Source organism: Helobdella robusta (genome assembly GCF_000326865.2).
Source record: "Helobdella robusta unplaced genomic scaffold HELROscaffold_28, whole genome shotgun sequence".
In the NCBI taxonomy this organism is placed as follows: Eukaryota; Metazoa; Annelida; class Clitellata; order Rhynchobdellida; family Glossiphoniidae; genus Helobdella; species Helobdella robusta.
Window position 1 is genome coordinate 302,337 of NW_008704435.1, and position 22,376 is coordinate 324,712.

A 22,376-nucleotide genomic window follows, 5' to 3' on the forward strand; every position below is an offset into this window, starting at 1 on the left:
TAAAATATGGTCTTTCGATGTATATATATAAATATATATAAATAAATATATATATATATATATATATATATATATATATGTACATATATATATATGTATACAAATAACTATAAGTATATATGTATACATATATGTGTGCGTGTATATACGTTTGTACGTTATTATCGCACAGTTAATTGTGATATTTATTTGAAAAGTACATTCGTATTAACACATTTCAATTTTTTTAATAAACGTGGAAACTGTTTTGTGAAATGAATGCAAACTGTGAAACTGTGGTTTTAATTTCATTCGGAATCTGTTTTTCGGTACCAAAACCTTGCTCTAAAATCATCACTGCATGAAACAAGCGCTGGACTAACAGGCGAATGTGCTATGCATCTCACTAAACCGTTGTGGCCTGTAGAGGACAAATAAAAAACATATTTTAATTCAAAATAAATTTAACAGCATTTATTAAATTAAAGGTTACCAACTGAACAAAATGTTTTCTGATAAAATGCTTTCGAAATATATGAAATCTAAATGAGCGAGAGCTGATTGTGACATGATCTCTAACAAACAAACCTCTATATGAACCAGAAAGATACCACCGGATTGAAAGGATGCATTAGTTGTGCCTCTGCCCAAAAAAGGTTATAGAAGCGAACTGTGCAACTATGGACCAGTTAGCTTAACAAACATTTTATGCAAAGTACTCTCATAGGAATAACCATTGAACACATATAGAAAAATTGTATAATTGGTAAGAGTCAATAGGGCTTTTAACGTAAATGTCACATCTAACAAACTCATTCGAACTTTTTGAAACGGTGTTTGTCAACTTGGATAAGGGTAAAGTTTATCTGGATTTTGCTTAAGCCTTCGATAAAATGCCACACAATCGATTGCATAGAAAAAATTCAAAGAGGAGTAACACGGATGATTAAGAATTCTAAATGACAATAATATGAAGTAAGATTGCAGCTGTAGGTTGCCAACTTTAGATAAATGCCGGACCAGATTCCGATGTACAATATCATTACAGGCAAGGATGCTAAAAATCCTTATTCATTAACTTTAAAAAAAGCTGATAAAGATCCATATTCATTAATTTTACAAAAAGCCGTAGCACAAGAGGCCACAAAAACAAGCTTTTAAAGGAAAGATGAGAGCAATAAAGAAAAAATATTTCAGATTAAGAGGTATTGAACATACATGAATAAGCTAGAAGAAAAAACTGTTGTTAGATGGAAAGATTGTTGCCTAAAGAATAGATATCTGAGAGAGCCTTTTAAAGCATTTAAACATAGGTCAGTTATTTATGATAAACCAAATGTCCTTACACATCACTTTGTTTCTGCTAAATGAAAAATAAAAAATCTGCTGTCATAGTGTTACAACCGTCACAAATATATTCGCTAGAGGCGCTAGTGTCACTGCGAACGCATACGATTCGAGAAGGAACTAGAACCTTCCAACAGCGAGATATCTGAGACGTTCGAGAAGCGCCAGTAAGACGAGTATATAAAGACGTGCGAGATATTGAATGGTTATTGAATGTTAGATATTAGAAAGCGATTGATTATTAGTGTTGAAAGCGATATTTGACATTTGACTCTGCGTTGGATTTTTATTGCATAATCGTTTAATTGCGATAATCGTTAGTGACTTGTTATTCGGAAAACGATAGTTTCTGAACGTTAATTTGATAGTTTGTGAACATTAACTTTTATTAGTAAAATTAATTAACGTCGATTATTGATTAATTATTTAGTTAATCATTGTTTTGTAAGTAATTAAATCGATAATTTGGAAGTTAAATTTTCTTAATTTTTCACTGGGGATTAAACAAACTCGTCGTCGACCGGGGACAGTTATAACAATAGATAGATTACATCCGATATAGGTAAGATAAAAAATATCTTTAAGGTAGAACGATAGAAAAAGCCAAAAGTTGATAGGCACAAATTCAAACATTCAGAACATTTTTAAGATCAAAAATAAAATAAAAAAACTATTTTTAGGCCTGTGGCATTTTTTAATAATATGCAATTTCATTTTAACTCGACGAGATGCAACAGTTGCGTTTTTTTTACAGTTAAATATAAATACAGTTAAATATAAATTTAATAGAAGAAATTTTTGTAACCGATTTGAGGAGAAAGTTTGTAGCAAAGTGATAAAACATGTAACAAAGTAAGTAAGTCGCTGAAAGCTAACAAGGTCCCAAAAGTCAACATACATACCGGGTTCTCTCACCAGGAGAGGAAAATAAAAAAATTACTTGGGTCGAGAATAGCAATTAAGATTGGTGGGTGACCATGACTGAAAAGAGAGAAGATGGTGGTGCGTTGCTAGGCATGATATTAGAAACGGTTCTTGTCCGGATTACAGACACTGACATTAACATGTGAAAAATCATCTAAATATCACCATATAAACCCGATGATGTGATGACAAGGTATTAAGTTGGGCGATTGAAAATTAAAACATCAATTTTACATAGCATTATTTAAGAATCGTTTTTAAATTACTAACCCAATGACAAGAGCCTTTGTCTATCAGCACTCCTAGAATCCCAACAGCACAGACTTGTAGTTTTCTCATCGGGAAATAAAACTGTAATTTAATTTAATTTACTAAATATATTTTATTATGGACTTTTTTATTTTTACTTTTTTTTATTTTGTAATGTATGATTATTATCGTCAGTCAGTAGAAGTGCCGTGTCTCGCGCTGCTATTACGCGATGGCATGGTCCGATTACTGTCTGTCTAAAACTCAAAGACCATCATACCCGTATGATGCGGTGCTTGCGCGTGCATACATAATGTGTATGTGCGTCGTGTGGTGTGGATAGTGTACAGCCTTTGTGACACGAAAGTTTAATTATAAGTATAGAATAACATGTAAGCAGCTCTGCGTTTGACAAAGTCGCATTATAAAGTATAAAAAAATATATAAGTCTTCTTTCTTCCTTTCTCGTATCTTATCCTTTCAGGACATTGGCGACCATCGACCTCCACAAAACCCGATCTTCAACACTTTGTAGTAGTTGAAATGTGGTGATATTCAACAAGTGACACAAAAACTTTACGTAATTCGTTGTTGACCGCGATCTCTTCTCCCTGCAATCTTTCCAGTAGTTGTTAAATTTTCCATTCTTTCTTTCCGCATGATGTGACCAAAAACTTAAACTACAACCGTCGGATTATTTATAATTTCCTCTTTCCATAACCGGGCTGTGACCCAACTAATTTTCATAATTCTTCTCAAAAACCACATCTCAGCTACATTAATCCTTTTTTTCATTTCTTTAGAAATCATTGGAATAGGAACTTTAAATAGTATAATTTAAAGTTCTTCCACTGGAATGTAAGAACTTTAAATTAAACGGAGGTCTGCAACTTGTAATAAAGGGATTACAAAGTGACACTAGGTGGAAAGAAAAAAACGAATTTACGACACAGATAGATCAGTCTAAATATATAATACTATGTTCAGGAAGAGAAGATAAAAAATCACTGGAAGAAGTTGCACTTATATTAACGGAAAAGACAACACAAGAGTTGATTGGATATCAAGCCATGTCATCCAGACTTTTGAAACAAGATTCAGAACATCATTTGGTAAAATGACTGTAATCTAGGTGTGGACTTGGAGATCATCAGATGGAAAAACCATAAACCTGATAGATTACATGACAGTGAGCAAAAAATAAATGTCCAACGTACAAAATATAAGAACATGCTCAGCAGAAATTGGATCTTATCATAAACAAATCATGGCAAAACTATAATTGAGACTAAAGAAAGAGAAAAAACCTCTGGTAGACTTCATCTGGACACAGACAAATTAGAGAATCCCGTGATAAAAAACAAATATGAATAAGGGATCTATGAAAAATTAAAGGGAATAACCACAGACTCTACAATAGAAGAACATTGGTCAATATTAAAAAACGCTGTAATTGAAAATGTTGAAAAGATATTAGAATTAAAGATAATAGACAGGAAAAACAATGGGTTAGCGATTGTGTAAAGCAGCTATGCGATGAACGAAGACGGTTGAGATTAATAAAGGCCGATGGCAAACAAATAAACTGGATCACAAGACAAATAAAAAAGAAATTAAAAACAGATAAGAACAACTTGATAAAACAAAAATGCGTAGAGATACAAAAACATTTTAAATATAACAGAACAAAAGAAGCATACAGGGGAATAAAGGACCTTACCGGAACTTATACAATGAAACTAGCCACAATAAAAGATAGAGATGGGAAGATATTAACAGACTGTAAAGAAATTCAGGAAAGATGGAAAGAACATTTTAAAAACTTTTACAATTGCAAACTGGAAGTAGAAACCAAAAGTTTAGAAAAAATTTAAAATAAGAAAAAAAAATAACTGAAAATTTTCTCGAAGAAGAAGTAGAAAAAGCCATAAAAGACCTGAAAAAAACAAGGCACCAGGTATAAATGAAATAAGCGCAGAAATGTTTAAAGGGGAAGGGTAAACAATGATTAAAGCACTTCATGAACAAAAATATTCCACCAAGAGATGATACCTGCGGACTGGGGAAAAGGCGAAATTATTTTTATATATAAACAGGAAGTAGACAAGACAGATTGTAAAAAATATAGAGTTAAAATATACTGTTAAGCATACCTGGCAAGATCTACACTAATATGTTGCAGAAAAGACTACAGAATTAAATTGAAGAAATTATAGAGGACGAGCAAGCAGGAATTCGTCCAGGCAAAAGCACTATTGATCAATTATTTACTCTTCAACAAATAATGGAAAAGTATATTGATGCAAACAAAACCTGTTTCATCAATTTTATAGATTATAAAAAAGCTTTTGACTTTGGCATGAAAGACATTGGCAGGCAATGCGAAATGCAGAATAGAAGAGAAACTAATAATACTCATCAAAGCAAAATACCAAAAAACTATAAGTGCTGTAAAAGTAGATAATGCACTTTCAGGCTGATTTAGGATTAAGGTGGGAGTAAGACAAGGATGTAATCTATCCCCAACACTATTTATCATCTTGCTGGAAGAAGTATTCCAATTTGCTCTAAAAAAATGTAGATGTTGGAGTAAAATGTGGAGGCCCAAAGCTGAACAATTAAATGTTTGCAGACGATGTTGGATTACTGACAGAAATTGAAAACAAATTTTTTTTCAGCTCTTCTGCATGATCTTTTAGAAAACCTACAGTCATCATCAAACCACGGTGAAGCAGGCATATTCTTGAATGCTACTGAAAACTGTGGAGCAACAATGTCTATTAAAGCTCTGATTTCTTTCTCAAACAATTTGATCAAAAACTCTGGATCAGACGAATCAAATGGTCCACAGATTGGCGAGTTATGTTTTAAAGTGGTGAACTGATTATAATCTACACGATTCCATGAACGAACCAGTTTTCTTCTAACCACCGGAAACTTAAAAACCAAAGGAAAATTAACTTGAACCAAACCATGATCAGATAATAAACCACAAGGACCAACCGAACAGGCAGATGCGGAAAGTTCCGTTGATGAAGCCACCAAATCCAAGTTACTACCATGAACATGAATAGGTTCATCAACTCTATTACGCATATTAAATAATTGAAAGATTTCTCAAAAGTTGACAGCATGGTCATCATCCATTCTTTCAACGTGTACTTTCAAATCTCCAGCCAGTATCACAAAATCAGCACCTAACGATACCTGTTCCAACATGATTTCGATTTCATTGAAAAAAACAGGCGTGATTGGAGCTGAACCCGGCCTATAAATAGCTAACAAAATAATACTTGTTTTACCGCAGAATATTTTAAGCACAATTGACGCAAAGGAATTGAAAACCAGCATTTCGATATTTGAACTCTAAAACTTTTTCTAAAGTAAACAATTATTCCACCATGACCTGGGTCCAGAGGTCGCACGCAGTCAACATAATCAAATTCTTCAGGTTTTGCCAGTCTCACTGTTAAATCATTAGATGAACCATGCCATATCTCAGTCAATACGAATACGTTCATACCATTAGACAACAACTCATAAGCGGCATCATATTTAGAACGTATTGACTTTATATTTAGTAAACCTAGGTTTAATTTTGTTTTGATGCAGGTTTTAGATATTTTATAATCTTTCATTTTATCTTTTCTTTCATTCTGCATCCATTACCTACGCTATGCATTCGTATATTAAACAAGAGCACTCAAAAGATCTAGTCCACGATAAACATTATGAATTAAAATTATTTACTTCAAATTAAAAACTGACAAACCAAAATCCTCGCTATGGTTGAAGATTGTGTTGGACCTGTGCTCTTGCTTTCCAATTACTCCGGCACCTGTGTATGCTATCAGACACCTTGATGTAGATAGCTCCCACAACTTCACCAGAGAGTCTTTGCCACTTGAAAGAACATACTGACAGAATAAAGACAAAACTAAATAATCTTCATGCCTTGAATAAAAACATATATATACATATACTTTTTTAAATATTCCTAGCGCCCAGTACAAAATTAACAATTGACATTTTACAAAAATTGATTTAATAGTTTTTAAAATTTTCAATAATCTAGCTATAAGAAACCAATCGTAAAAATTATTAAAATGTTTCGAATGACTTTAACAGCTTTTAAGGATGAAATTAAAACTATGAACCTTGGAGTTTCTTGAAAAGATGACGGAACATACTTGATAGCCGTCGTGCGCCCTCATGAATGTGTTTATGCATCTGTTGTACACATTTAAAACAAAGCAATTTATTGTCTAAAACAAAATAATCCTAATCAAAATTTTATAAAACTTATTTTAATCTATTGATGAGTGTGATAAGCCACTTCATAACTTAATCATTCAGTTATGTTGCCTTCATAATGTTTAACTAGTAAAATATAAATGGACAATAAATAATTCAGAATGGGAAAAAAATGAAATGACGAAAGCAACTAAACAAACCTGTTACTAACACCATCCCATATCTTGATTGTTCCATCTTTTGAGGATGTAACATACAAATGACCTGTTGGACTGTATTTTACCTTGAAAAATAATTTTAATGTTATTAGGCACATGCACATTGTAACAATGAAATAATCTTACAGCAGTGATGGGGCCAGAGTGTTGATCATGAGGATTGTTTGACACAAAGCACTGTGCTGATCGGATGTCGTATAATCTTACTGGATAATATTTTTTCAGCTAAATTAATAATCTGACACAATCATATTTAAATCAATCATATTTACAATCTTTTATGTTGTTAAAAATAATTTATTATAATTTAGTAATAATAACAATAATAGAAAATCATTATTTTTAAATAAGAAATTTTAATAACAATAATTTAACAAAAAAATTAATATTATAATGCATAGTATGCACAGCACACACATGAATATTATGCCGTTGCTGTTAATGAGGAAAAGAAATAAAGTTTATCCCTCAGACTAAAAAAGAAAAGACAAACAAGTGAAGAATAACTTCATGACGTTTTTGAAAAAGCAACTATTCTATACTAAAATTCATTGATGGCCAGCACCACGTAGACGATGAGCTCCATGAGGCAATTTTTCGGACGTAAAATGTTTTTTTGCAAGAATTTTGTGAAAATCATGATAAGTTGAAAGCTTACTTCAATATCGATAAAATTGAATTAGAAAAAGCAGATGATTGGAAAGGTGACATTAAGTTTCTCCATTACCGTTCTTTTGTCACTTTTTTACAAATAATGAATTCTCGTTTGCGATTATTGATATTATTCCAAACATCAGCAATACCCGCTAGATTTTTTGCGACACTTTAGCTATTTTTGTTAAAATTTTAATGCTTAACTATTGGTTTATCAGTTTTTTCAAGCAAAATAATGTTTGATGAACTATCTAATGGCCTAAAGACCACTTTAAAACTAAGAATAGCTTATACATATATTTATATATATTGGTTTTTTATTATATTTATTTTTGTTTTCCAAACTGAATTCTTATAGTGTTGTTTTTCAGCTTACCAGCAACTTTCTTGGCAGCCAATTTCAAACGCATTCAAACACTTAAAATCATCATTTTTTTTTCAGATATCATTTTTGCTATGATCATGCATTATCTAAATCAGCTTATCCAGATCACCAGCAATGGATGCTAAATTTGTAACATCATCAGGGACTCTAAGGTCTTTTACAGTTCTATCTCTTGAGAGATTAAAGAGGATCGTTGATTGCTTTCATTGATTAATTGATAAGATTCTTATACTGTCAATCAAAATATTTTTTAATGCTCAAAATGCATTTTTCGATGTAATTGAATGAAATGTTCTGTTAAATGGCAGCAACCAAACGTGCCATTAAATTGTTATTAATTACTGAATGTTCAGTTAATAATCTGACACAATCATACTTAAATCAATCATATTTACAATCTTTTATGTTGTTAAAAATAATTTATTATAATTTAGTAATAATAACAATAATAGAAAATCATTGTTTTTAAATAATGATTTTCTATTATCTAATGAACATAAAATTGGTAATGGTAAAAATGTTTGCAGATTTTAATATGGAAACTAACGGCAATAGTACAAATCAGAAAAACAATTACACATTACACTCAATTTTTAAACATTCACCCCAAACAGTGTGTAGAAATAAAAAATTTTTATTAAATATAAAAAAAAATCAGATAGCTAAATGCAAATTTAAACCTTGAAAATTGTTACGTTCATATAAAAAATGTGCACTAGAGTAGCAAAAAAAAACTCACATGTGGGATGTTGTGTTCCGACAAGTAAGTAATCTCCTGATGGATGGAATGATAAACAGCGGACTTCAGCAGCTTCCTTCAGGTGTATATTTATATTTTGTATTGTTTTAATTTACAATTTCCTTATTGTTTTGTTTTAATTTACTATTTCGTTATTTTATAAATAATAAACCTTGAAACTGTCGAATAATATCAAAATTTTTAGGAAACAACTAAATTTTCTTTAATTTCTAAGATAATTTTTTTTAGAAAATTTTTGAAATTCTATTAAGCATAATTCATAATAAATAAACTGAAAGATATTTTCATCCGAGGTAGTCTTAAGTCATAAGCAAGTAAAGTAAAGTATAGTTAAGCTGTCCAGACTAATTATAATTAGTCTCTTGATTCAGACCGATAAAAAGTTTACAAAACCATTTGAAAATATAAAATTCTGATTTAAATAAATAACAACTATCAAATTCCAACCTGAATACTTTTGAAAGCTTTTTTGACAGAAGGTTTTGAATATTCAAATAACTTTACTGTGAAATCTTTGCTGCCAGACGCAAGAAGCTGCTGTGATGGATGAAAATCTACGCAGGTCACTTCCTGAGATGATTTTATGAAAAGTTTTTCCTTTTAATTATGCAACAGTTATTTAGTAAAAAGAAAAGTGAAAAATTTTAAGGAGTCTAATCTATATGTAAACTATCGATTCATTTGAAAACGAGTGAGTAACTTTCTTCATTCAGCAACCAAAAGACTTGGTAGAATTTATTATACGAACAGCAGTGTGGTCATATAAGGTCCTGATGACTGGATGGTTCTCCATCTGCTGTTGAGGGGTCTCCTGGGCTATCAGATCTATAGGCATCGCACTTTTCATTAGCATTCTTTCCACATCTAATATCTGAAAGGTTGAATTTGTATTGCAATTTGAACTGAAATATAATAATAATATATATAATAATATTAATAATAATAAAATTTAATAATACCTTTATTGAGGCATCTTCTGACCCTGTAGCTATAAGGTGACCTAAAGAAATCAACATGTTTCTTTAACTCAATAAAAAGCATGTGATGATGAGCCTTTAAGAGTGCCCAATAAAAAAAAAGATGTTCAATGTTTAATATGATCATCAGATAATTCACTGAAAAAATACTATTTTAATTTAGTAAATTTTTTATTAGTTACATTTTTGAAAAAAAATAATAATAATAGACCAAAAAACAGAAGATGAATAATATTCAACTTTATTAAAAACTAAAACTAAAAATAAAAACCTTGAATAAAGTAGGAAAACTTCAAGAAATAACATTTATGCAGTATGACAGAAGCAAAAACAATAGCAAGTTCAAAGATAAATAATTCATAATATTAGAATGATATTAGAAGATTGTTAACGCAAGAATGAGCTATCAAAAAATTTACTCGGAAATTACCAAGATGCACACAGTCCTTATTTATTTATTCATGGCATTGTACAGATGAAATAAAAACTTCTTAATAGATGCGTTTGTTAACTTTTATCCCAACAGAGACAAGATACTCCTCAAATGAAATAAAAACGTTGGACCCGAAATTTTAAAAATATACAATTCCAGTCCTCTTGGAGTTCTCTTTTTTAACAACATTTTTTTCAAATTTTGTGAGGTCGTTTCTGAGCCAATATTGAATAACCTCAGTGAATGATTTTTGTACCATCCACCGATATTGATTTTAAAAATTATTCAATATCAATCACCAGAAATGTTCACCAGGTTACACAGAGAATCGAAAATAAATCTTCAAGTAACATTCCTAACATACAAAAATGAATTTAAAATTAATGAAGTGTTTACCATTCGGATGAAATATAGCAGTCCTGCAAGGTCCTTTGTGAGCAGTTACATAACATGTTTCATACTGGGCAATTTCAGGCGATGTAGGAGAAACTTAATTTCGTTAAAGTAAATGCATTTATTGGATGTCACAAATTAATTTTAGATTTATGTTCAGTTATTTTTTATAAGTCAAAAAAATATAGCTTAAAACAATTTCATAAGCAAAAATCAAATTACAACAAGAGAAAAATTATGAATGTTGTGCATCATCTGCCAATTTAAAAGGAGAAAAGAGAAATACGTAGAACATCTTAAATAAGATTAGGAAAGTACCCAAACTAGGCCTATAAAGAATTAAACTATTCAAATTAAAAACATTCTCTGCATCTCGTGCACTCGATAAACAAAATTTCAACAAAAAAAAATCACTTTTTAATCATATAGAAATAATTAATAATTTATTTTTTAAAACATACCATCCGTCTCAAATTCCATATCAATCCCACTAACAATCGGGTCTGAGTTTTTTTGTACAATTTGTTCGTGTTCGGCTAAACATGCAAATAAAAATTTAAAGGATTAATTATCATTCACACTGTTGGTATTAAAATGAAATGTAACATTTTTAAACAACAAAGTAACTAATTTTTAACTATTAACAAGTAACTATTCAACCTTTAAATATGTTTCTTGTAATTATTATAAGCGACAATGATGTCATTATATTTTGCCATTTTTGTAATTTAGGAACATAAAATTTGCTTATTCTGTCTTTGGACTGAAATGAAATCACATGGTTGGTATAATGAGGATGCCATTGTAGTCATAGCCACTGGATTCGAAGACAAAGAGACATCACCCCTACCTACCACACACAATGAATGATGCATAGATTTGTTCACGTTAACATGCAGCACGTGTTTGATGTTGATAGCACTGAAAAATACTCAAGAGAAAATTTTGAAAACAAACTGCAAACACTGCCATTTAGTTAATACTTTAGCAGTGTTTATAACAGGTCTTAAATGTTTTTCTGGTGTTTTGGTGAAGTGCAGCGCTTAAACCATCATTGAAACTAAATAGGTGGCCTTATAGAAAAATAATATTTTTTTATTAGTAGTCCTATCGTTATGTTATGATTTCGATTTAGAAACATATTTTGACTTGAAAATATAATATCAATACGCTCGTGGCCCTATTTATATAGTTAATGGTGCCTGAAATATTGAAAACTGTAAACTTGCTTTCTGTTATTATGCAGTATAATATGCAATTATGCAATTTTACTGCAGCTACAGTGTAGTAGATAGAGCGCTGATCGACGATGTTTGAGTCATCAGGTTCAAAACCAGGCTATGCCATATGTCAAAGCTATCATATGTATATATGAAGCGGTGATTGATGGTGCACTTGTATACGTAGTCTGTTCAGAGTCGTTGAACAGCACGAAGCGGCGCTGAATAAATATTAATTGATTGATTGAAAATATTCAACAGCGTTCCAAACGACCTGCACAATCGTTGCCACAGCATTATTCATAATGAAAACGTAGCGTCCATCACATGGCATAGCATGCTTTCGAACCCGAGAAGATAATGTCAAATATTCTAATGACCTAATCACTACGCCATACACGACCGTCTAAATTTCCATCGAAAAAATGTCTCTTCGGCAAAATGTCTTTCAACAAAAAGTCCTTCGGCGAAATGTCTTAATGGCAAAATTTACTTTTGCAAAATGTCTTTCGGCAGAATGTCTTTTCCGCAAAATGATCTTTCAGCAAATAGTTTTTAGGTAAAATGTTGTTTTATATATATATATATACATATATTTGAGCAAGGTTTAAAAAAATAAATTGATTCTTAAATTCTTAAACACAATCATAGAATATATGTATATAAAATTATAATAATTTGATAAAACCAACATTCTTCAGTTCGTAGTCCAAGAGCAACGACTTTGAAGAGCCTGTCAGATGGAGGACAGGCAGGATGAGCCTTGGTCATGTTGGCCAACTGAACAGCAAGTGACTGATATCCATCATAAAATAATTGACTGTAATTTATGTGAGAAATAATTTAATGATGAAATCAATTCTCAACATTTTACAGGAGATTTCATATAGAAAAAGACATAATTTAGAAAGCAAGTTATTTACATAAGAATACCTCAAAGAAATAACTCAAATAATCTGAATAAACATCATCAAAATTTTTTTCAAGGGAATTGCTCAACAATTTTTGCACATATTTGTGATTCTTTCATATCAGGCCAAAAACTTTTTTTACATGACAAATATATGACATAGTACCTAAAATTCAGTTGTGTAAAAATCTGTTGCAAATATTTCCTGCTTGTGTTTAAAGAATGTTAACAAGTAACATGTTATATATATAACACACATGAAGTTTCTAATAGATTTTTTAAATTTCATAAAAAAAATGAAATGATAAATCCCACAGCATATAAGCTAATAGGTAATTTTAAACTTGTCTAAAGTCAGCAAACATTTGTTTAATAAACGTTCCTTAACTCCTAACCCTGACAAACCAATTTACAATTTTTACTAAAAAGCATTACATACTTAATGTATGTCCTATTTCTAAACTCTCAACCTTCTCTAAATTACTTGAACGCATTGTCTTGAACAGGATTCTCACTTATATTACTTCATCTCCTAGTATCTCTCCTTTTTAATCCGCTTAGGGAAATTGTTATTCTACAGAAACAGCGCTTCTTCATGTTCACAACCAACTTGCTAACATATGTGGAAACCAAAATTGTGCTGTAGTGGTCAGCCTGGATCTTTCAGCAGCTTTTGATACCACTAATCATCAGATGCTTATTGACAGACTTGAGGCAGAATATGGAATCACGGGATCTGCCTTATCCTGGTTTCAATTTTATCTTTTTAATTGTTCTTAATATATTAAACTTGGCTCCCCTTCTTCCTCTAGCTACACCTTATCTACTGGAGTTCCCCAAGGATCTGTTCTTGGTCCCATTCTTTTCGCTACTTATACCTCTCCTATTTCTAATATCATTAAAACTTTTGGCTTACTCTTTTATCAATACGCTGACGACACATGTATAATAGCTAAAATTCCCACTTCTAATCATATATCTCAGCTTGACAACTTAAATGCATGTACTATGGCCATAAACGATTGGCATTTATCAAACTTTCTTCAGCTAAATCCCCACAAATCTGAAGTTATATATCTGAAGTAAGTTAATCTGAAGTATTATTGGCACTCTGCAAATTCTTATCAAATGTTCTCCCCATCACTTGTTTTATTGGCTGATACTTTTCTCTCCTTAACTTCTAAACTTAAATTTTTAGACTAAACTTTTGACTCTTCTCTATCTTTTAATTCTCATGTCTTAGTTTTGATCAAATCCTGTAACCATTATACGTGGACTATTCATCATATTCGTAATTTTCTCACTGAAGATATTGCTTCGACATTGGCTCAATGTCTTGTACTATCCTGTTTAAATTATTGTAATTTTCTTCTCTACGGTCTTCCTTCCTACTTTTTAACTTTACTTCAAGGAGCTCAAAATAGAGTTGCAAAAGTTGTTTTAAATATCAATAATTTACCTTCCAGCACAGATTCACTCATTCAACTACATTGGTTACCAGTACATCAACGCATTATAATTAAACTTGCCATCCTCACGTACAAATTACTTAATACATCTCAACCATCATATCTTCATCAACTTATATCGCGCCGCTCATCAACTTCGTTCGTCTTCACATACTCAGTTGCATCAACCTGTCAGCAATTCATCAGTTGTCAACAAATGCTTTATGTACAGCTCTCTTTCCATATGGAATGGTTTGTCCACCATTATTTGTCAACAACCAACAATCAAATTTTTTAGAAAACGATTAAAGAACTTTTTGTTTATCCAGGTCTACGAAAATGCCAAAAGTCATTGTTTATCCAAGTGTCTCTGAAGCTATACATAGAACATAAATTAATAATAATAATAATAAACTTCCCTAACTCCTAATCCTGATACGAACCAATTCACATTCACAATTGTTACTAAAAACCATTAAAAACTTAAAAATATTGATCATTTCACGAAACTGAACGTTTGCTGATAAACTTTCTCTGGCTATTCCCGAGTAATCTTAAGTTAAGCTATTTTGCAGCATCAGAGTTGGAGGGAGAAAACTGGAAAAATTTGTGCCCAAGGTACATTTTGTACACTACACTACAGACTTCACTAGTATAATATTACAATTATAATGGTGCAAAAAAATGTAAATAAATGTTAAAAAAACTTTGAATAAATTTCGAGTACACAAAGCAGGCAAAGGCTCTGACCAAATGAATTAATGTATTAAATTAATATTAAAATTAAATGAGAGAAGAGATGATATGACTGAGTCAGTTATGGCCATTGCAGAAGAGAGACTAGCAAATGTTAAGTTTTGTACCCAACATAGTTAATTATGCATACTATAGCTATAAAAAATACACTTTTTGCATAATATACGCATAATTAGCTGCTAATTATTAGTATAATTATCAAAAGTATACTTGTCTGACTACACATGCAAATATTTTTGTGAGATAAGCATAGAAGTGAGAGTATAAATAAAGCAAAAAGTGAATATAGATTATAATGAACATATGCACTTTGAAAGTTTTAGATTAATAAAATTTGAAATGTGTTAGTTAGGATTGAAATTGGTGAAAGCAAGCAACCTGATCATTATATGCAAATGTTCAACATCATTAATGTAATAATAAAAAAATGAACCTAAATATTAACATATAGTCTTATATATATAGCATAAATGACATTCTAGAATTTAGCTTTTCATTTCAAAGTTACTTCTAATATTATTTATTTAAAACATCGCTGCTAACTTAATTTGCAATTTAAAAAATTAGAGAAGTTAAAATTAAATACAGCAGACTTAATCTATTTATAACCGTCTGTTTGTTTTTCGGGAAATTTCCAGGTCAGACATTCAACATTGCCACAACAGACTTTCAAGCCTACTGCGAGTAATGCATTTAAATTTTATTTTCCTGCCTACCATGCATTACCATAACCAACTTACTAATTACAGCAGTTATGCAGTACAGCATATTACAGCAATTACGTCATATCTGAATTGAAAGGATCAGATTGCACAATCCCTGAAGTTGATCAGAAATTTTCTGACATCATGGAATCTGTTAGAGATTTGGGGTTGGTTAAATCGTATGAATGTATATCAGAGTCGTCTGACTTTTCACTTGCACCATTATCAGCATTTAAATCCGATATTTGATTATTATTGCTAGACATGCCGGGTAGGTCTTCGTGCTTCTGCTGCAAAGTCTTCATGTTCTCTTGCATTAGTTGACTGAGTAAACTTTGATTTTTCACTAAATCATCCTTCTCTTTTCTCAACCTTTCCTCACCATATTTAAGCATCTCTATTTCTTCTGCGGCTTGAGAGCATTCTTTTTCCAGCTGTTCATCCACAGTTGCAGGGACCTCTACATTTCGATGAAATCTTTTTCCTTCTCCAACAGCTTCTCCTGCACTTTAATCTTTTCCAGCCTCATCTGTTTAAATGTCTTTTCAAGTTCCGAGTACATGGCGGTCAGGTCTTCACGATATGTTGGAGTGGCAGAAGGAAGGAGTTGTAACTAATATGTTACCAGCATTAAAAATATGAATTCATCTTTTTAAAAACATTTCCATTGTAAATATGGCAATATGTTATTCTATTTCAAATTGTTTCATTTTAATTTAAATGCTTAAACTAAAATTACTAAACAAATTAATATTAAAGTGTTTAGTTTATTATTTCATGTATCAAGAGATTAGATTAGAGATTAACATTAACATTCTAATTTTTAATATTAATAATCTAAGTTCACTTTTAAATCTATTTATAGTATACTCTCACTTCTATGCTTATCTCACAAAAATAATTGCACAGAGGGTCAGACAAGTATATTTCTGGTACGAAACTTAACTTTTACCAAGAGAAAGAGTGAGAAAAGAGGGAGGAAGAGAGAGAGAAAGCGAGAAATTTACCTGATCATTAACCGGTACAGTTGATCTCTTTCTTTTAAACCTAACTGAAGTTTACTCATCTTCTTAATAACAATTCCAATTAGGTAATTCAATAAAAATAAAATTCAAAAACGGATCAGAACGTAACAACGATTCTTTGCAACTTTACAAACAAATAACGTAAGTGACGACCCTCACGCAAACTTTATAACTTAATGCTTAGCTAAGTATGGAACGTCGATTAACTTTGTTTCATATTCCATTTCCATATTTAATATATATAGTAGAATCATATATGTAGAATGAATTTAAAAGCCTTTGTAATATAAAAGGCGGCATCATGCATATAGTCGATAACTGGCAATTAGCATATTATAATGAATTAATAAAGTTAAATAGCATATTACTTGTACTTATTATCGCTTTCTTAAAGTAATGTTTCATTTAGATTGAAAATTTAGAAGTTGTGGGATTAGTATCCGGTATTAGGCATTGTTAAATTGTATAAGTCTCAATCTAAATTATTTCCTAAATACTTATCTGATATTAATTGAATCTAAACGCTCCGGTTTACAAAATTCATTGAGGAACGCTGTTGAACATTGCGGAAATAGCGTTTTATTAACTAGTTGATTGAGTGAATGGATTGATTGATAAAAGAAATGATGACACTTTTATTTTCAATGATTTTATTTATTTTTCTATTTGCAATTTTGTTTGGTTGTAATTAAGTTTATTTTGTTTTTACCTACTGGGTAAGTGGTCCATTGTAGGTCTCTGGTCAGTTGTGTTGATAAATAAATAAATTATTTTTTTTTTAATGTTAACACTAGAACAGCCGAGAAATTTGTATACCTATAACAGCTAAATGGGTCAAATGGCCTGTGCTGTAGTTTGCATAAGTTTTTATGTTATTTATGCATTTTAAATAGAGATGGGAATCGAGCCCTACCTTTGATGTTCGGGTTCGGTTCGGTTCGGTCAGGTCCAAAGTTCGGGTTCGGTTCGGTCGGGTTCAAAGTTCGGGTTCGGTTCGGTCAGGCCTAAAGTTCGGGTTCGGTTCGGTCAGGTCTCAACAAGTTCGGGTTCGGTTCGGTTCGATGAGATTTTGATCGACTTAATTAGTCGTAATAAAAACTAGTGGATATACGATTGAAATTATAGCTTTAAATTAATGAAACAATAAAGACAATAACAATTTCTCTTTTAAAAGACGAAATAAAGTACACAAATCTATTAAAAAATGCTATGCAGTAAATGATTTACCATGTGAGTGAATGATATTTAAAGATTTCAAAGCTGCATATTATATTTTAAAAACATTAACATTTCTAATGTTTCTGGATTCAACCTAGCCCTACGGTCACTCAATGTCACGCCGCATGCTGAAAAAACTCTTTCACTAGCTGTACTGGTGGCAGGAATAGCTAACAACTTTCTAGCAATCAATGCCATTTTTGGAAGCTTGTGTTTGACATCATTTCCTTCCAAAATTGCAATGCGGGACAGCCAGTTACAGGCAGCGCCAAATATTTATCCTGTTCGTGTCTTTTGTTGTTTTTGTCATAATTAGATAGGGGAGTTGCAGCTGTTTTGAAATTTGTGAGTAAATCCAATTCAGTGTCAGTTTTAAGTCTTTTTAATGGCGGCCGATGATCTGAATAGCTACATTCTCCAACACTGTCCAGATCCAGATGTGTTTTATCAAAATGCTCTGGTATGATTTCAGGTGGTATGGATGACTCAGTTTTATTTACCGTGCTTTGCATTTCAGCATAAACAAACCCGCGATTTTCTGCACTCGCAAATGACAGGTCTTTCTTTTCTTCGTACCAAAAATTATAAAATTAATTTATAATTAATCACGATTACATTGGCTGTCGGTCATTTGTAATATTTAGACCGTCGATAATGCATGCATCTACTTCCATCATTAGTAGAACTATAATTTTCAGACGAATGATTTTTGGATAACATTAGAAAGGTTCGTTCGGTTCGTATTCGGCAGTTTTAATGTTCGGGTTCGGTTCGGCCATGAGCAAAGTTCGGGTTCGGTTCGGTCACAAGTAGGGTTCGAGTTCGGTTCGGGTTTGGTTCGATTCCAATCTCTAATTTTAAAGGATGATCTATCCACATGTGATTATTATTTTAATTTAATTATTATGATCAATTTATTGATTTTGATAGGTCTAAAAATTATGGTTGGCAAATTTTTAGTTCTGCAATGAAAAGGCAAAATTTGAAAAAAGACCAAAAGGTTCATAACGTTTGATAAAAAATTTATATGAAGGCAGTTAATTGTTTATGATAAAAAAATTCATTATGTTCAGTTTAATTTTTTGGTTCAATAAAAACAGATGGTGTTCATACCAAACTACTCATTGACAGTGGTTTTCTTTTCAAATCAAATGCTCAAGTATGCCTTATAAGCCAAATGAGTTGGGAATAAAATTTTAGGTTTTAGGTGGCTGTAACACAAAATATTGTTTGAAAGTAAAACCGTATTTGGGTATAGACTTGGTTCATTGGAAACACATGTCTTGATAACTCAAGTTGAACCATACTTTAATAAAGGCTATAATATAACAATAGATAATTTTTCTACATCATTGGATCTGATAAAATGTTGGCTGAAAAAACTTCGAAATAGAAAAATTCCTATTAAAAATGCTACTGAGATAAATTTTATTTATTATTTCATTATTATTTCATGAATGTGAATCAGAAAAAATTTATTTATTAAAATTTTAATTTAAAAAATATTGTTTTCATGTCATCAATACATAAAAGAAGTATGATTGATAAAAATAATAAAAGAATGCATAAGAGTATATTGTTTTACAATTATAAATTGGAATCGATAGCTAGGCAAATGATTTATAAATCTGTAACTAGAAAATGGACTTTGGCAGTATTAATATCATAATATAATAACAAAGTTTAAACTTAAAGTGGTTCAGTAGACTAGCATCTGTGTAAGAACCACTAAAAAATAAATGTCCTAATATCCTAGCTTGATTTTGAAATCGTTGACTGAATCCACTGAGACAACTTCGTCGCTCAGCTCGGTCCAGAATCGTTGAAGAATCTTTGCTTTATTAGATTTTCTGTTTTCTTGAAGAACTTGTATCTATGACCTTTTAATCCTTTCCTTTTTCTAGTTGAAAGAACCTGGTGAACGGTGTTTCTTTTTTTTCAGTTATTAACTTATGTCTGAATCAGATCTTCTCTGCATCTTCTACTTTCTAGTGTTGTTAATCCGCATTCTTTCAGTCTATTTCTATATTCTAGTTTTCCAATTCCTTCGATCATCTTCGTTGCTCTGCGCTGTACCGGCTTCCAGTGTTCTGCAATTTCACTAGATATTGTGGAAACAAATTTTTGAATTTTATATCAAAAAATATGAACAATTTTATATCCAGGTGAAAATTGCTTTTTGAGCTTTTAATAGAACTCTGTCAGAAAATAACAATACAGCAATCTACAAATATTTAATTTCATAATAAATTTTATAAAAAGATTTCGTTGCCATATCAAAAAAATTGTAAAGTTAATAAGACCGGCATTATGCTGTAAATGTAAAGAGGCAGCTTGTGAAGCTAGTGGTGTAAACCTGTGTGAAGAATGAGACTGAGCGGCTGATCGCCGATTTAATAAAATTCACGTACGCCGACTATACCATATCAGTTTCGGTTGCGATCAACTTACACTACCTATCCGGGTCAAACATGGCGTGCTCCAAGGAGACCCCCTTTTGTCTCTGCTGTTCAACTTGTGCTTCAACCCCTCAATGAAAATACTGGAAAAGCCTGAATATCAACAATGCAGCTACATTTGGGGACCCACAGCCAAATGAAAACGAGAGCATGGGTAGAGTTCGCCGATGATACGGCAATTATTGCTAATTGCACGGAAATTGCTCAAAACTTAATCGACATCAACCAGGCTTGTTGTAACAAAACTGGTATGCAAATAAGATTAGGCATGAGGAAAAAAAATAGTGTTTACGAACATTTCCTTCCGAAGCCGACCACAGACGATGGACTATTCCTCAACTCGAAGTAGGGGGGCATTTCATATACCTGGGCAAAATCTATGATTTTGAAGTAAAGGGCACAGAAGCCAAGAAAATGCTAATTAGTAAATTGAAAGGTTTGTTCTCGCGAATCGGCAAACTAGATACGTCAGCCCAGTGGAAGCTCTAAATCTTAAGACGATACATACCATCACAACTGGCTTTTGAGCTTAGGACAAACGATGTCTCGTTGAACTGGATTTGCAGCTGCCTTGACCCATTGGAGGTAGAGGTAGTAAGAATGTGGCTGTCATTGCCAATCAGTAGTTGTTTGCCAGAGAGCTTAACACTTTTCTTCAAACTGGGTGGATTGAACATTGGATCTTTCAAACATTACGCCCAATCCTTGAGGATCAAACATCGCAACTGTTTAAAACTCAATAGAAATGAGGAGTTAAAATGTCTGTGGAGCGAATCGTTCAGCGACTTCATTAAAATCGTTAATATGCTCCCTGACGCCAACGACATCAAATCGACGCTTAAAGCAATAAAAGAACAACAACAAACCGCAGCTTTGAATCATCTGACATCCCTTCAATGTCAAGGAACATTATTAAAATCAAGTCAAGCACACATCCCAGCTGCTCGCATAGATCGTTGGTCGAGCTACGTAACATGCCTTTCGGAAATTCCATTTAAATTTGTCAGGATAAGTTTAATCTAACAACTTCCGACAAACGCCAAACTTCAAATAAAGGAAAAAATCATCCACTGCACAATGTCCTCTATGCAGTGCTTGCCAAACAGACAAACATGTTTTATCAAATTGTGACGCGGCGTCGGCGCTGAAGCGATCTACAACACGTCACAACAAAATTCTCTCAATAATATTGGACAGGTTGAAATCATGCGCAGGCCCTGACGTCTCCATGTATGCAGACGCGAATCAAGATAAATATCAGCCACTATCCTGCCTCTTCAAGACGCTACGTCCTGACATCGCACTACTTTGTGATAGCAACATTGAAATCCTGGAGCTCACGGTTTACCATGAGACAAACTTTCTGAAATCAAAAGACTATAAAATGGCGAAGTACTCACATAATTTGCAAAATAATTTGACCGATAGTTATAAACACTCTAACGTTATAATTAATACATTTGAAATATTCCCTTTAGGTTGTTTTAATACTTTTGATTTGTCTCTCATTAACTTAATATGGACTGATGATTTTACCAACAACCTTATTTATGCAGCAATTTCGTCATCATATAGTATTTACTGTGATAGAAATGCAAGTTAATTGAACTATTTAGGACTAATCTGGTTTCGTGGTATACATTCTTTTTTATAAAATGACGAGCTTCTGATATTATTTCATGACATTTAACTGTATTTTAATTTTGATTACTAATTTTGTTTTATCAATATTGTTTTTTTCATTTCAAGTATGTTTTTACGATGAAAATAAAAAGGTGTTCCCATTAGAGTTATTATTATTATTGCTGTTCTTTTTGATGGTGTTGTTATTATCATCATCATTGTTAGATTGCTGGTTGATCCGATTAAAGTTATTGTTGTTCATTCTTCGAGTTCACCTAAAAAAAATTCATTTTACATGGTGGAAGGGGCACCAAACAGCAGTCATGCACCGTGCGCTAGTTTTTTTCGCTTCGCCACTACCTAATCCTAACCAGTCCACAATTATGACTAAATATCATAAAAAACCTAAAATAATTTTTTATTTCATAAAAACATCTAAT

The 22,376-nt window shown here is 31.8% G+C and overlaps 1 protein-coding gene across 1 annotated transcript; it reads right to left on the reverse strand.

Annotated features, from left to right (window-relative positions):
• Positions 1-287: 287 nt before the first annotated feature.
• HELRODRAFT_80748 (hypothetical protein) lies at positions 288-16,677 on the reverse strand (the record flags this gene model as incomplete). The annotated part of the gene is made up of 14 exons (XM_009020440.1): positions 288-400; positions 2,521-2,601; positions 6,272-6,416; positions 6,657-6,729; positions 6,954-7,036; positions 7,098-7,177; positions 8,750-8,825; positions 9,218-9,340; positions 9,519-9,641; positions 9,730-9,770; positions 10,577-10,669; positions 11,035-11,109; positions 12,486-12,613; positions 16,619-16,677. The coding sequence occupies 14 exons, from the start codon at positions 16,675-16,677 to the stop codon at positions 288-290; spliced, it is 1,293 nt and encodes a 430-aa protein (XP_009018688.1).
• Positions 16,678-22,376: the final 5,699 nt, after the last annotated feature.